We start from the raw sequence: 16485 nt of genomic DNA, 5'->3' as shown, positions 1-16485 counted from the left end.
CCATTGTTGCATTGTTAATTAGAAATGACAACAACTCCTTGCGTCATTGTAGAGATGAAGGTCTTAGAAAACAGCTACAGTCGCTACCATCTTCCTTCATAGGAAAACGACTACATTTAGGAATAGCTGGCAGTCTAATGAACCTGGTGGGGTTTTTTTTTCCTCCATCAAAGGCAGTTTTCTTGCACTTCAGACTAAATCAAAGATTTACAATGTGTCATACAAGAAAGATAGCAGGACCTGTATCTTTCCTTCCCCACAGTCAAAAAATGTCTGGAAGCAAACGTTTTTTACCCTTCCCACCATTCTAGAGCCTTCTTTTGATTTAAAAACAAACAAACGAAACCCCAACAAGATACAGCCAGCCAGTTGTAACATGTAGCTTGGTCATTTTAGAAGCAGCTGTGTGAACAGCTGAAGCAAGTGTAGATGCATTTAGTTCAGCATTTGCAAGTCAAGGTGGGGCTGGGGTCTAATTCAATCTGCTGCTTAATCCATTTATACTAATCTGTAGCAGGCTTTGTGCAGATGACCCTGTAAGCACACGGGCTGAGTGAAAGAAACCGAGGATTTATCTAGTCTCAAAAAAATTAAAATTTAAAAAAATGCACAAGGCTCTCCATGGCAGGAAGATGAAGTGAGTGCACTTATCCTAGTATTTGTATCCCTCTTGATCCAGCAGCAGTAGTTCATTGTGCTCCTTCTTTGCACTGAATTTTTCTTTTATTTGCCAAACATGTTGCAGAATACAATTGCAAAAAAAAGAAAGAAAAACAAACCCCACACAATCTGTCTGGAGGGCCTTACATAAATACAAAGAACTGTTTCTTAATATCAAACGCTTTGCCTTTACTTTTCCAGAATGCATATTGTGTGCTGGCATTTGATTCTCATTGGGGTGGATGGTTCCAAAAGGATAAACCTATGTTTAATAACCCTCCTTTTTGTTTAATGATATACTAATGGTTCTGTAAGTGTGGGGGCTGGGAGCTGTGTCATTCTGGGTGGTAAAAAGTAATATGAACAAATGGCAGAAATCAGAAGGAGAAGCTGCTAGTTAAATGTGCGCTTTCTCCTCCAAGCGCTGGTGGTATTGACATCAGTATGCACAAAATGCTTTCAAATAAAATTATCCTGCAATTGCCTGGGATACTTGATAAAGGAATTGATTGGGCAATCCTAAATTTAGTTAAGAGGGAAAGCCCAGACTCCAGCTTAACACCTTCCTCTCTTACGTCAGAGCCTGAACACTGGCTGTTCTCGGGGCAGCTACAGATAGTTTTTGAAAGGGACCTGGTTTCTCTCTGTCTGCAAAGAGCAGGGCTGCAGGAGGGCCTCTTCACTTTGATACAGCCAGCGAAAAAAATGCCAGGTGTAAGTGGGATCCTAAACACCAAAGTCTCCAGCCTTAGCTCTTCCAAATTTGTGTCCTTCTGCAGAACAAAAGGTTTATCTTGGAAGCCCTGGGAAAGCTGTGGATTTATTTGAGAGCTGCTCATCAGCTCCCTTTCCCTGGCACTGAGAGAATACTAGAGCCAAAAGCGAGAGGCAGCCCATGAAGGGAAAGCGCCTCTCTGCATGCTCTTTGTTATTGCTGTTTTGGAGAATATACATGCCTTTGCTTTTCACTTACTGTGCACAGTCCACACACCTGCCATCAAGATTGTTCTTTTATGTCAGTGGAGAATCCAGGATCTGTGAATTTTCATTTTTTTGTTTTTCTGTGTATGATGTGACAGAGGAGATTGGGGGCCCTGGCAGAGGGATTCTCCATTTGAGCAGGGAGACGTGAGAATGGAGTGCAGCAGGAATGGGTCTTGAGGGACTTGGAGGAGCTTAGCTGGAGTGCAGCGGTTCTGTTCACACCATTCGGCAAGAGAGCATGGGGCAATATGATGGCTCTCTGGGCTGATGGAAGGGCATTGAGTCTTTAGGTGGACCTAGCAGAGCCAACCCTCCCCTCCCCTGGTGTAGATGATGCCTAACTTGGATTGTGGCTGGCATGATTTTTGTAGTTATCTTGGGGATATCTAGCTGATGGTGGAGCTCATTCCAGATCTTTTTGAGTGTAGAGGTAGTTTGAGTCTGCAGGGACATAGTGCAGCTGCTGCAAAGTGTAGATAGGAAAGAACAAGGAAGTTAGGGTAGAAACAATTGTGTTTGATGGAAGCATGCTAGATGTTACTGTGGACCAGCATGTATGAGTGCATTTGCACCAACCAATACTTTCACTGGCACCCATGGGGTCTCCTTCCCCCACCCCGGGCATGAAATCAGTCTTTACAGAAAGAGTCTATTGTAGCCAGTATAATAGATTTTTGTGTGTGCTTGGTTGTGATGTCTGCAATAGTGTCTATAGTTTGCAAATGTGCTCCTGGGCCCTATTCTTGGCTATTTCTGCTGGTAACTGATTTCCTATGCTAACTGCAGAGGTGTTGTACCAGTATTTGGATCATCTGTTCTGTCTGCCCATTTATGCGGAGACAATAGATGGAAGAGAGTCGACCCTTGATTTGTAGCAGCGTCAACAGGGCTTGCCAGAACCATAATAGGGACCATGTGCCTTCGTCTGTGATAACGTGATTGAGTGCCCAGTGAAGTCAAAAGAGGAGGTGAGCTATTTTGCTAGCCAGAGGCACTGGATTAGCAGGGACAAAATGAATTACAATCATGTCTGGGAGGTGGTGAACACAATGGAGTTTGCTGTGATGGTTGCTCAGGGACAGGTTGGCATTGGTGATGGAAACAAACCAAGATACCACAAAACTCTGTGTTAAGTCTGCTGTGGCAAAACCAGCATAATTCTTCCCCTGAAAGGTCTCTGTGAGAGACTCTTGATGTTTGTGCAGGAGTTGCACCAGGATAGACACTTTCAAATGGTGAGTAGAAAGTAGGACACCAGGGAAAGAGAGCTTATCAGTTCAATGGCTTTTTAATCCTAACATTTGTTGGTTTGTTTATTAAATTTATATACCGTCCTTAATCCAAAAGACCACAAGGCAGTTTACAGTATCTTCTGCAAAGGAGGAGTAATGCCACAGATACAGCACCTTAAGTTGCAGCAGATCACCTTAGGTGTAGAACTGATAGGTAATAGAAAAATACTTTCAGTAGGTGATATTGACAGGGGAAGGCAGGATCATCAAAGGATGTCAGAGATCAACTGTTTCTTGCTTAACCTTATTCAGTTTTATTTCTGCCAATTTAGCAGTTTGAAAGCACGCCAGTGCAAGTAGATAAATAGGTACCACTGCGGTGGGAAGGTAAGCGTCATTTCTGTGCACTCTGGCACTTGTCACGGTGTCCTGTTGCACCAGAAGCAGTTTAGTCATGCTGGCCACATGACCTGGAAAACTGTCTGTGGACAAATGCCAGCTCCCCTGGCCTGAAGCGAGATGAGTGCCTCACCCCATACCCGCCTTTGACTGGACTTAACTGCCCGGGAGTCCTTTACCTTTACCTTTCTTTCTTTTATCAAGGGAACCTAGAACCCAGGGGCTGAATGCGGCCCTGCATGCCTCTCTATTTGGCCCTCAGGGCACTCCCCCAGCCACACCCTTCACTGGCCCTGTTTGCCCCCCTCCCCCAAGTGTTTTTGCCTGCCTGGAATGTGCCCTTTAATAATTATTCTTGTCTAGATGGAGGATCCAGAGAATGTGGGTTTGGGTGTATAAACTGGACTGCTGGACAAAGGTAGTGTTTACATTTGTTTCTCCGCCCACTTTTGCCTCTGGCCCCACCTTCCACTGGTAGGTCTGTCCTGTCCCTTCCCTCTCAAAGAAAGATTTCCCAGAAAGAAATGTAACCCTCAGGCTGGAAAAGCTTCCCCACCCCTGTTTTAAACCTTTGGAGACTGCAGACTGCCGTCTTGCTGAAATGAAAAATGAATTCCAATACTAAGGTTACCCCCTCCACCTCTCATGTGTAGACAGGAGATCGAATTACTGGTACTGGAAAAGGATTTTGGAGCATCATGCAAAATTCAGTTGATGTGCATTATGGCTGACCGGGCTGAAAGACTTAAAGCAGAGTTGCATGAACTCCCATGGATTCCCTCCTCCACAGCCGGGGCCATTGCAACACTCTTGTTATTTGGAAGGAACTGGAGCAGGCAGGGAACTGCTTGCTTCCTGCTGGGATCCCACAACCCTTTCTCTTGGTGAGGAAAATCCCTGCTATGTACATGCTGCCATCCTGCATAATCGTGACCAGGCTGAGAAACTGAATCTATAATCAAAACATTTCCAAAATAGCCTAGCCTCAGGGGATTTCCCACTGGTTCCCTGCTCATCTGCTGTACCCAGAAAGGCTGCCTTCCATGTTACGTCACAGGTGCCTGAGAAGAATGCTGGCAGCAAAGAGTCGGCTTATCAAGAGGAAATGCTTTCTAGTAGTCTATGGTCTTGAGCACCAGAGCTTCTGTTTCTGGTCTATGTCAAAAACATTATGCTTTGTGGCTCAGCCAGCCTTCAGCGAAACACTAAGAGAAGAGCATGTGATCATAAGTGCTCTGGGCAGAAGGAATTAAAAAAAAAAAAAACCCAACCAGCTCCACCAAGCTAAGCTACCAGAAGCATCACAAGAGAGCTGCAAGGCTACATTTGGGTGTAATGCTGAGCCAGAGTTTGATCAAACCACAGTTTGTCCAATGAGTAAGGATCGTTCTTGCAGATGTCCAAATAAACTATTGCTTGTTTCACCTGATGTCTCCCCCTCCCCAAATGCCCAGCTGCTATATCAATGCCCTCTGTCACTGATTCACTTCTGCAGAAACAAGATGGAAAACTCAAGTGTGCTGCTCCTCTGGCCACAACTCTGAGCGAAAGGGTCTGTTCCCCCAATCCTAGGTACTCCTCGTGAAGGCTCACAACACACACAAAACCTTCATGAACAAAAGTGACTGAGCAGGCCCACTCACCTGGCAGATTTGGAGAGAAAACAATCTGATCTGCCAACCAAAAAATTTATGGACCCCTGATGTGCAGTGTTTAAGGAAGTACTTCCTTTTGTCTTCCACCCTATTGCTTGCAGTTCAAGGCTGTTCTTGCTTTTTTATTGTCTTTTATGTAAGCTGAGAAAGTTTCTTTACTACCAGGGTGCAAAACTATTGGGTATAAACATAAGAACCTCTTCATTCCATGCACTGATAATAAGTCCCACTATCTCCTTTAGCTGCAGGCTACCCGGTAAAAAATTTAAAAAGCAAACATAAATAGTTTAAGGCAGGCTTGGAAGAGAGGGGAAGTTCAGGGAAGAACCTGAGACTGATTACTAGGTTTGCAGTGCAGAAGAGGAAACTGTTACACCCTTTTAAAAAGCATGAAAATATTTTATGTGCTTCCCCCCTCCCCCTTTTGAGGTATGCTCAAACCTTACTGCTGTGCATTGTGAGAATATAGAGAGAGTCATGAGACAGTACCTGTGGGCTGTGCATTTTATATTTGGTACATCAGTGCAGCTTCTGATCCCTGACTGTCCCAGATGTGCCCCAACAGCAGAAGTGCAGAGTTTGCTTTTATTGCACAAACTGAACATGGCAAAAGGTCATTTGCTCCAGTTTCTTAAAGAGCCTCACTTTAGGCCAAGACAGTTATTCTGCAGGTTAAAACAATTTTTTAAAAAAATCAGACCAACAAACCAGGCATGTTCAGCAACAGCAGCTGACCACAGATCATTATCGGCCTGTTGAAGTAGGAAGTATTTTGGCATTTCCCCTTGATATCTTATTGAACATTCTCTCAGAAATAGGATGCCCTGTAGTTGACCGTGTCACCTGCCTGCTATTTGCGGCTTATCTGTGTGTGTGTGTGTGTGTGTGTCTGTGTGTGCATGCAGTTAGTTCGTACCATTTTTTTTACCATGCCTTCCAGCAGCGCTCTCAGGGTGTCTAGTAAGATCACTGTCAGCTTACAGTGGGGTGATGATGCAGCTTTGTCATGGTGCAACTGCTCCAACGCCCACAGCATGTGCAGATTAGATAGCAAGAGTGACTTTCAAGGGCTCAACAGGCAGAGAGTCCAAACGCCCTCCAAGTGCTCTGTTTGCGGGTGAGAGGGGTGACTATATAATGTAACTGCTTCAGAATTTTTCTTGGTATATTGCTGAGGGGAGGGAAAGCCCTGTGAATATTTTAGCAGGCTGGAGATCAAAGGTGCCCTGACCTTTCTCCCCCAGACGTCGGAGCCACAATCCATTTCCTACTCTCTCCGGAGCTCACTGGGTCCCTGGCTGTTGCTGAGTGGGATTCCCATCTCAGCCACATGAAATGCTGGCGGCAATTGTTCTCTCAGCAGCAGCAGCCTCTTGTCCCCTGCCCACTCTGGCACTAGGAGATTTGCAGCTGGGGGGGAAGGAGTGGGTGGGCAAGCCAGAGGAGGCAGCAACTGAAAGGAGGGGAAGTTGCTGAGCTCGCTGAGAGCAGCAGCACAGCTTTAAAAATAGAGAGGAGTGTATCAAGGTGAGGAAACTCTGTTGCAGGCATCATGACCAGGGGGAGAAGATTGGACGGGGGTGTGATTTCTTTTTAAGATGCCAGTGGAGAAAAGAGCCCCTCTAGCACTTCCTCTCATTTCATGTCTACTTTTTGCAAGGAATATGATGTGAAAATGGAGGAGCCAGTTGGGAAATGTTAAGTGGGAACACTTTTATTCTAAAAGCATCACATCCAGGAAACCACGGTACTGTACTTTCATACACATGCACACAAAACACAAGCACACACGGCTGCCTAGATTAAGGGAAGGACCTCGATCACTTTCATTACTCTGCAATTCTATGGTTCTATGATTCCAGCACCAATTGGTTATAGCTAAAAACTCACGAAACAAGCCCTCCGAAAGTTTGAACAAATCGCCCTGATGCCTGAAAGATAAAACCATGTAGAGGTCTGACTATTAGGCCTGGGGAGGACATTCCAAATTACAGGCCCCATCACTGAGAAGCTCCTTCCCCCATTAGCCACCCATCTCACCTCAGAATTTGGGGGGTGGTGTGGAGTAGGGGCTTAGTGGTGGATTCTACATGAGAGCCAGTGTGGTGTGAGAGCCAGTGTGGTGTAGTGGTTAAGAGCAGTAGACTCGTAATCTGGTGAACCGGGTTCGCATCTCCGCTCCTCCACATGCAGCTGCTGGGTGACCTTGGGCTAGTCACACTTCTCTGAAGTCTCTCAGCCCCACTCACCTCACAGAGTGTTTGTTGTGGGGGAGGAAGGGAAAGGAGAATGTTAGCCGCTTTGAGACTCCTTTGGGTAGTGATAAAGCGGGATATCAAATCCAAACTCCTCTTCTTCTCTTCTACAGAAGCAGTGATCTCTCAGAGAAGCTGATGCCAAAGCATTACTCACAGACCAAATGTAGGTGGAGCCTGAGGCAGAGCTAACTAATTCTAGGTTTGCGCCCATCCTCCTCCCTGCTGAATTGTGCAAGAGGAGGAAGCTGGCAAGCAGTGCCACCCCCTAGACTGCTGGCAGTCTAGAAGAAGGCAGGCAGATGGACTCTGACTGAAGGAGGGTAGATTGAGCTTAATGCCCCTTTTGCTCTAATGGAGCACAGACTTTGCAAGGAGAATGTCAAGCAGTTGTTTTTTTTATTCCCCCCTAAATCTCAAAAGTCACACACTCTTCCTCTCCCACACATATTATGCTTCTATTTGAATGCAGAGACGTTCTGCAAACAATTTTGTCAATCCACTGTCTTCTGGCCAATCAGTCTCTTCAGTGCTCAGCCAATCCTAATCCAATAATATAACTATGGCAAAGAAGTTCCTCCCATGTGTCCCTGGGCAGAAAAACCATGTAAAAATGGAGTGCTAGGGCTGCCAGTTTTCCAGCCAGAGTAGTGAAGGTTCCCCCTTCTTTCAATTCTGTTCCATTGTATTCCTCAGTATAGAGGCAGTCCAGGCATGCTTGGAGTTGTTTGCTTGAAGGCCACACCTCAAAGCACATTATTAGTAGCTAGCCAGGAGAAGGGAGTGGTTGCTAGTTTGAGTGGCTGGTTTTTTAAAAAAAACAAACAAACAAATAATATTTGTTAAGAGAGAGCAATGGTGAGCAAAGTGTGGCTATATTTCAGTAATATCTATTTTTTACTTAATCGTATGCATTTATTTTTGTGAATGGGGGAGGGGGATTGGGAGAAGTGGTGGGTGGGCTTCAGCATGTGTTATAGCTTTCAACACTTACATGTTATTGGAAATGTAGGGGTTTTGTGTATGTGTGTCTAGATTTGAGAGATGTATGGACGGTTTGCATTCCTGTTTTCCCGCCTTAGGTTTTAAAAATGCTGTGTGCTCCTGTGTCTTTAGTTGGATATTGTGAGAACAGTTTGCTGGACTAGATGGGCTGTTGGCCTTATCCAGCAGCCTCTTCTACTGTGATGATTATAAGTACAGTGGTACCTTGGTTCTCGAACGTAATCCATTCCGGAAGTCCGTTTGACTCCTGAAACCGTTCAGAAACCAAGGCGCAGCTTCTGATTGGCTGCAGGAACTTCTTGCAGTCAAGCAGAAGCCACATCGGACATTCGGCTTTGGAAAAACGTTTGCAAACTGGAACACTTACTTCTGGGTTTGCAGCATTTGGGTTCCGATTTGTTCGACAACTAAGCTGTTCAAGGACCAAGGTACCACTGCTTATACAAAAGCTACGTGTTGTGGAATCATCTTATTAAATGTAGAGTTTCCACATTGAGTGAAGTTGATGCACCCTGTGCATGCTCATACCATTTTTCTCTGAGTCTTTCAGTTCCTAATTGTATCTCTGCTGAAAGGTTTGTGTGTGCATGCTAATAGTGAAGAACTAATGCCCTGTTTTGAAGCAGCACAGTCCATGGACACCTCAGAAGGCAGAAGATTGGTCTGGGCAATGGTGAGAATCTAGATCAGTGAAAGAGACAGTCCACTGTGCAGATATTCACAGGCAGTCAATACAGAATGGGTTCTGCAGAAACAAGAGAGCAGGATATAAAATTTGCAGGACCATGGACAGATCACTAGGTAGAGGGAACTTCCTCCAACAGTCCTAGATAATTGCTTATATCCTTCACACTTCCAAATACTCCATCCCCATGGAATGGAGATTCTTAAGGTTCTGCCCTCAGGTCTGAGGCCTGGCACTTTGACGCTTTTTTATTACTTACTGCCTCTTACGTTCTCTGTACTGAAGAGCAGGACTTGGGGAGCAAGAGGCATCTGCCAGGATGGGATTTCGTTACTTGGGGGTGGCTTAAGAAGAGCTGTCTCGGGGTTGGAGATGCCATGGTTCTGGGATCTTGATTTCCAGGCTCATGATCAGGGATGTGGGCAAGATGGACTCAACCAGCACTTCTCACTCCTCGTCCAAGCTATTGCTTTTAGGCTCTTGTGTGATCTGGTATTCCAGTTATGTAGGATTCCTGACTGCGTGGAGAGCCCACACACCAACAGCTTTGTACAGCTTGCTCATGGAGGTAAATGTCTTCATAGCCCTATAGATCTTTCCTAATAACTGCTCTTTCCTACAGTAAAGATGTGAATCTTGTACTTTGGTTTAGTCAGTCAGAATCTATAACAGAACTTTTCCACTGGTTGGTGTGGCCAAAGGCAAAAGTGAGCGGAGCTGTGTATCTTTTTACATTTGGCTACATTCTGGCCATTGAGAAATCACAGTGCACACACACAGTGGCATAGGAAGGGCGGGGTGTAGGGGGCGGGGCTTCAGGGGAGGGGGGGACACTTGGTGGCCCCTCCCCAAACCAAGCCCTGCCGCCTGGCACCCGTCTGTACTGCTTGGCGGCTCGTGGGGCTGCCCCGTCCATAAAGCAGCAGGGACGGGGCAGCCCCACAAGCCGCTGCTTGCTCGGTGGCTCGCCCGGTCGCCACGGGAGCAGCAGCGCCAGCCCAAATGAACTGCACATGCCCAGATTTCCAGGCATGCCCAGTCTATCCGGGCCAGCGCTGCTGCTCCTGCGGTGGCCAAAGGAGCCGCCGAGCGAGCAGCAGCTCGTGGGGCTGCCCCGTCTGTGCTACTTTCTGCGCATGCACAGTCCGTCTGCCATTGTCACATCTCGACGCCCCCACCCCCAGGGGGTTGCCTCCGCGCTGCGGCCCCGGGCAGCCAAAAGGCTTCCTCCGCCGCTACACACACACACACACACACACACACACACACACTCCTTCATCCAGTCAAGCAAGAGGCATTATCACAGTTCACAGACACATTCTAGCCAGGCAAAAGCACCCAAGGAAGATGTGGATCAGGACCAGTGAGGGGTTGCCTTGAGAGAGCAGGGGTGGGAGGGGCATGGGCTGGCCAGAGTCCTGGGAGTGAGGTGAAGAGGCCAAGAAGATGACATTCAACCCCTGGGCTTGAGGTTCCTTAACCCAATCTATAAGATCACTGAAAATTCTAACATCATATGCGTGGGTGCTTGGAGGTACTCTTAAAAGTGGAGGTACTCTTTTTAAAAGTTGAAATCCACCCCCACAAAAATCTTCTGTCCCTATTTTTCTCTCTCTTATACCTACCTAGTACCCTCCAGATGTTGTTGGACTCCCTTCATCCCTGGTCATTGCCCCTGCTGACAAGAGCTGATGAGAAATTGGAAGTCCAATTTCATCCCAACAATGTTTGAATGACACCACCTTGACTACCCCTGGTTTTTTTTGGGGGGGGGGTGCCATTTCAAAATATATTTGATGTGCACTGCAGTTTTTCAGGTTTCAAACCTCTCCCCTGTGTCTGTAGTTGCAAATTTCTGTGCAGCAGACAGGAGCATCTTTCCCCTAGACTATATCCATGTAAATCTACAGGCATGAAGACTACCTTTCCACAGCACACACTTCACCCACAGCCTATCCAGACAACTAATTTCTAAATATGCTACATTTATATGCCACCTTTCTGTTAAACCACTCAAAATAGTTTGCACTTTGAAATAATGTCTTGGAGTGAGGCGCGGTGCCAACAAGAGGAATGAATAGATAGGGAAGAGGAAGATGACCACCTGTGGAATAATGAAGCCACATAATACATGAAGACCAAGTGGAAGGTTTCACTGCAAGAAACAGTTCTGGGAGGGGAGGACCCGAATGGCAGCTGGCCCCAGCCAAGTTGGGGTTTGTGTATGTGAGCCTTGTTGCCAGGCCTCTGATGCAGCTGGGCAGGTTGTCTTCTGATGGAGACAGTTGTGGGAGCGGAAGGGCCAAATACTCCCATCCAGGCTGGTAAAGGGAGGCCTTGCCATCTCTCCTCTCCTCTCCTGATGAAGCCAGATGGAGCTGAGTGATGAGTTTTGAGCTGTGGCTATTCTATAAAAAGTGCAACCAGATTAAAAAGCAAAACGTTACGGTCAGGTTGTATTTATTGAAACAAACACCCCTTCCGAAGGCAGTGCAATAAAGACTGTTATACACTAAATGAATACAATATACAGCAGAGGGGCGGAAGCCAATTATTTATTTAGAAATTCTCTTACCTGCCCTTCGCCATAAGGTCCCAGGGCATGTGGCAGCAATAGAAAATACAATTATAAAAACAGCTCGATTCATTGCAATAATACAACATATAAAACCAATCCACATGGAGTAGAACAATATAAATTGAGCAAAACATTATAGTTTTCAGCAACCATAACAGTGGGAGTGGAGGCAGGGATTCAAGCAGTGATTCCTGATTTCAAAAGGCATGTGTTATGAGTGCAAATGTACAAGATAAATCTCGTTAGAACAATGGTCAGTGGTTTTTGAATACAGTGGTACCTCGGTTTAAGAACTTAATCCATTCCTGAAGTCCGTTCTTAAACCTAAACCGTTCTTAAACCAAGGTGTGCTTTCCCTAATGCAGCCTCCCACTGCCAGTGGTCTTCCCTGTTCGGCTTCCCTTCATAGACTGAGATAAAGTTTGCAAACTGGAACACTACTTCCAGTTTTGAGGAGTTCGTAAACCGAATAGTTCGTTAACAGGGCTGTTTGTAAACCGAGGTACCACTGTTCAGCTCTGTTAATCCAGCCTTCTTTTCTCTCATTTGTAACATGATGACCTCCCTTGTCAGAGGCAGTGTGCCTCTGAATACCAGTTGCTGTGAATCACAAGTTGAAAGAGTGCTATTGCACCCAGGACGTGCTTGTGGGCTTCCCATAGGCTTCTGGTTGGCTACGGTGAGAACAGGAAGCTAGACTAGACGTACTTTCGGCTAGATCCAACGGGGCTCTTCTTGTGGCATTATATATTCTTAAACTTCTAAAATTAACTCCCCTCCTCTGTCATTCAGATAGTGATTCATGCATGTATTCTAAATGCCTGAGAGAATGTAGACCAGGGCATGGATTCCCTCAATTTTTCACAACCATCATGTACTTTTGCAGGAAAGCCCCAAATTTACATCTGGCACGGATTAAAACATGGTGATCATGCTATGGAGGAATGTGGAATAAGTCATGTTTCCAGTGTACTCCATTCAATTCTCTTTCCTACCCTGGTTTTGCATGTTTCTCCCCTCACAGAGTTATAGTTCCCAGCAACTGTAGCAAATCACAGTGCCCAGAATTCTTTTAGGGAAAGAATGTACTCTGAATGTGCTTTAAATATATAGTGTATACACAGCCTTATGGTTTAGGTACCCAGTGGAGAGACTTCTCACTGCCAAGAGCATTACACAAAGCTTTTGCAATATCTGAGCTCACTGGGGAAAGAATTGCGGTTCTCAAGGATCTCGTTTTAGTGTCTTGATTAGTACTGGAGACCCTGCAGCTTCTCTACAGAACTTGCTAGGTAGATGTTATTTAGACCATGTAATAAATTAGTGAGATGGCTGCGCTGTCTCTACACAAACAACATAGTATCTGGAAAGATTGTCACTCATTGCACACATGTTTAGGAATCCCCTTTGTTTGTGTTATTTAGATGGGAAATTAGAGGTTAATAGAGCTTTTTACAATGTCTCCTATGTAATTAGAATGTCTGGGCACCCAGCAATTTCTAGAAAGTTACAGAAAGGGTTGCTTGCTTGATTTGACTTTTGCACGGGGTGCAAATGTTAAACAGGATGGTGGAATGAATGTGGCTGCTCATTCTGCCAGGTTCTCCATGAATTGTGAGGCATAATGCCAAATGGCTTTCCCAAGGCTATTTATTGTTTTCAGGAAAAGGGCCCAATCTTTGCCCTTACCGAACCATAGGATACCTCCTGTATTTTGGGAAACTGTCATTCAATTCTGAAAATGTAATCAGCTGCTTATATTCAAATCAAGATGAACTAAGTTGTTCCTGCTTTGAAGTTCCTTGTATGGGTCATCTGAGCTCATGGCTGAGAGATTCACTCATTTATTAGGATACAGCGGAACTATTTTATATCGGCAACACTGTCCATCAAATCTGGCAAAAAGCTTGTATTTACTTACTTTTTTTTATCCCACCCATCTCTGAGTTGCTCAGAGTAGCATACATGGTTCCCTTGTGCGCTCTTTCTCTCACATGACAGTCCTGTGAAATAGCTTAGCCTTAGGCTAAGAAATAACAATTTGTCCAAGGGCATCCAGGACATTCATCCAAGCGATATCTGCGTCATAATATTAGGACAGTTTCCTTGGGGTGTGTGTGTGTGTGAAGGCTGTATGCCTCAGACCCTTCTAATTCCTGGATCCAGCATGGATTCAATCCCTGGAATAGCCAGGCTAGCTTCCTGGCGAGTTAATGGTCCTCTAGGTATGGACCATTAAGGTAACAAAGGAAGTGGCTCTGTGCTAGACAACAAATGGGTGGGTCCACCTCCCACAATTTGCTAGTAGTTAGAAATACAAAGGCAGAGTTGATGCAGCATGTGAAGTAGAAGCTCGAAGCAGGTGAGAGACAGAACCACACCCAATTTCTGCTGTAATCCAAGGCTGTGACCAAGGGAGAAGTAAGAGCTTCTTGGCGTGTTGATGCCTTGAGCCTCTCCATCAGGTTGTATATATGTGTAAATAAACCATATATTATTACAACACCACAGTCTCTGCTGTCCCTCATTCAAAGCGCCTGGAACCCCTGGAATCTCAGAGATTAGTTTGGTGTGCAACACTACATTTCAAGCACTATCATACCTCTTTAACAGCCCAAGCTTCCCCCAAAGAATCATGGGAATGATAGGGTGCTGGGAATTGTTAGGAGAGCGCTGTTCCCCTTACAGACCTATAGTTCCCAGAGTTCCATAGCAAGAAGGATTGGTTGTTAAACCGCTCTGAGAATTGTTGTTTGAGGGGATAGGGAGGAGTCTCCTAAACTCTTGGCAACCTGAACAAACTCCAGCTCCCAGGATTCTGGCTTAGATCATTTTTAAAGAATAATTGCTTTGGTGCATTCCTGGTCCCCTCTCCTGTGGGCTACAAGAGTGAGTGGGAGAGTGGTGGTTAGCACCCACGGGATCATAAGACCTATCTGACTCCACTGCAGGGCTGTTGTGCAGCAGCTGGGCAAACAAGGGGATGTGAGAGGCTCTCCTGAACATCCCCTCTTTTTCACAGCCATGAGTGTTAAATTGGTATAATAGTGCTTTAAATGTACTGTACAGATGTGGCCAGGCTTTAAACCTGTGTGACACTCCAGCCACAACCTCATACTGGAAATGGCCTATTTCATTGTGGCGGGCTCTAGGATTTCCCTCTCTCTCTCAATTCATTTTTCAAATTGTTAAATAAGTTTGAGTCAGCACAGTTCTGCCTTTGTTTCCCTGAAAGCCAGCATGAAAGAAAAATATTTGGGGGAAAGGTATGCCGTTCTATAACTTGCACATTTTAATTCTAGATTTGAAGACTGGCGTTTCTCCAGGAAGCATTTTCTGATGGCGCTCCTAGCTACAGCGGAGATAAAGATGGCTCTGCAGAGACCAGGCACATTGGCGTTCATCCTGATCAGGATCTGAGTTGTGCTGTAGAAAAACAACAGTGACTCAGTAGACATCTGCAGAGCAAAACTTGAGCGATGGTCCAGAATAATTTCTTGTTCTAGAGGTGCAGCTCCTCCTGAAGACCTCTGCTAAGGGTGGAGACAGCCTCCCCAGAGCTCACCTGAAAGATGAACGATGGCACCTGGATCACCCTTAGTCCGGCAGAGTTTGCTCAGCTCCAGCAGTATTCTGAATGTAAGTGCTGTCCCTCTCTCAGCTCAAATGCTTGCCATTTCATTGTGGGTTATTTATGCCAGCGTTAGCACAACAGCTTCCAGCACGTGGTGAATAAGATGCATGCGATCCTTGTCCTTTCTTTCACGGGAATGATACAGTTAATTTGTACTGTGATGTGTCATTCTGTGAGGTATGCCACAATAACTTAAGTACAGAACATCTGAGTACATACAATAAGATCTTTTAAAACCCGGAGATGTAAATTTAAGTCCTGCCTACATGGGGAGTGTTTGAGGGGTGTATGTGTCATCAAATACAGGGCATTGGGCTCATTCCCCCCATCATGAACCACCTGTAGTCCATCCTGGAAGCCTGTTACTCTGCAGAACAGGCAGGGATAATAGTGAGGGATTCATGTGGGTTTGAAAGGGTGGTATGTTCCACACAATCTGCAAAGCTGTATTTAATGTGATACTTTCATTTCTCAAGTACTGCTCCCAGCACTGAAATGCCAAACTGAGAGCCTGAGAAGCTCTTAATTCCAAAGGTAGTTCCCCCCCCACCCCACTACTAAGCGCTTAGGCTTTAGCAAAATTCACAGCAGAAAGAAATGATAAAGCTAGTGTATGCAGGTCAATAACTTGGTGTGCTCTCTCAGGTTTTCTCTTCCACAAAGATCTGGCCTCTAGAAGAGAAGTGTTCCTGCTGCAAAGGCCTAAGATAACATATTTGATACTCCTGTGTGGTAGGGCTCTGCGATGCTACCGTGAAATGTGTCAGTTTTCATGGGGACTTGTATGCAAGAGGGCTGAATTCTGTATTTGGAAATAGCAAACACCTAGGGTGGAATTCGAAGGGATGTGGGTAGCGCTGTGGTCTAAACCACAGAGCCTAGGGCTTGCCGATCAGAAGGTCGGCAGTTCGAATCCCCGTGACGGGGTGAGCTCCCGTTGCTCAGTCCCTGCTGCTGCCCACCTAGCAGTTCGAAAGCACGTCATAGTGCAAGTAGATAAATAGAGACCGCTCCAGCGGGAAGGTAAACGGCGTTTCCGTGCGCTGCTCTGGTTTGCCAGAAGTGGCTTAGTCATGCTGGCCACATGACTCAGAAGCTGTTTGTGGACAAACGCTGGCTCCCTCAGACTATAGAGTGAGATGAGCGTGCAACCCCAGAGTCGTTCGCGACTGGACCTAATGGTCAGGGGTACCTTTACCTTTACCTTTAGGGTGGAATTCAGTGCTGCGCTGTTGCAATTGCTCTGTCTGTGGAAGCATATCAGCTTACTGGGCAGCATGACCCCCCTCTGCTCTCCCCATATGCTGTTCTGGGGATTCTCTCAACACCCCAAGCCAATTTGGGGGGTACAGGGGGAGGAGAGAGGGGAAACCCTCATTGCTGATGACATTTATTGTG

The 16485-nt window shown here is 45.9% G+C and overlaps 1 protein-coding gene across 1 annotated transcript in view; it reads left to right on the top strand.

Annotated features, from left to right (window-relative positions):
- The window catches only part of DGKG (diacylglycerol kinase gamma), a 177095-nt gene that overhangs the window by 75608 nt on the left and 85002 nt on the right, over nt 1–16485 (top strand). The window contains 1 exon segment of the mRNA XM_033150090.1: nt 14756–15092. Coding sequence (XP_033005981.1) covers nt 15026–15092 — 67 coding nt within the window. The 5' untranslated portion in view covers nt 14756–15025.

This window comes from Lacerta agilis, chromosome 5, assembly GCF_009819535.1.
Source record: "Lacerta agilis isolate rLacAgi1 chromosome 5, rLacAgi1.pri, whole genome shotgun sequence".
Taxonomy (NCBI): Eukaryota; Metazoa; Chordata; class Lepidosauria; order Squamata; family Lacertidae; genus Lacerta; species Lacerta agilis.
The sequence above is the reverse complement of the archived record's forward strand: the minus strand, read 5'-3'. Positions and strand labels throughout refer to the sequence as shown.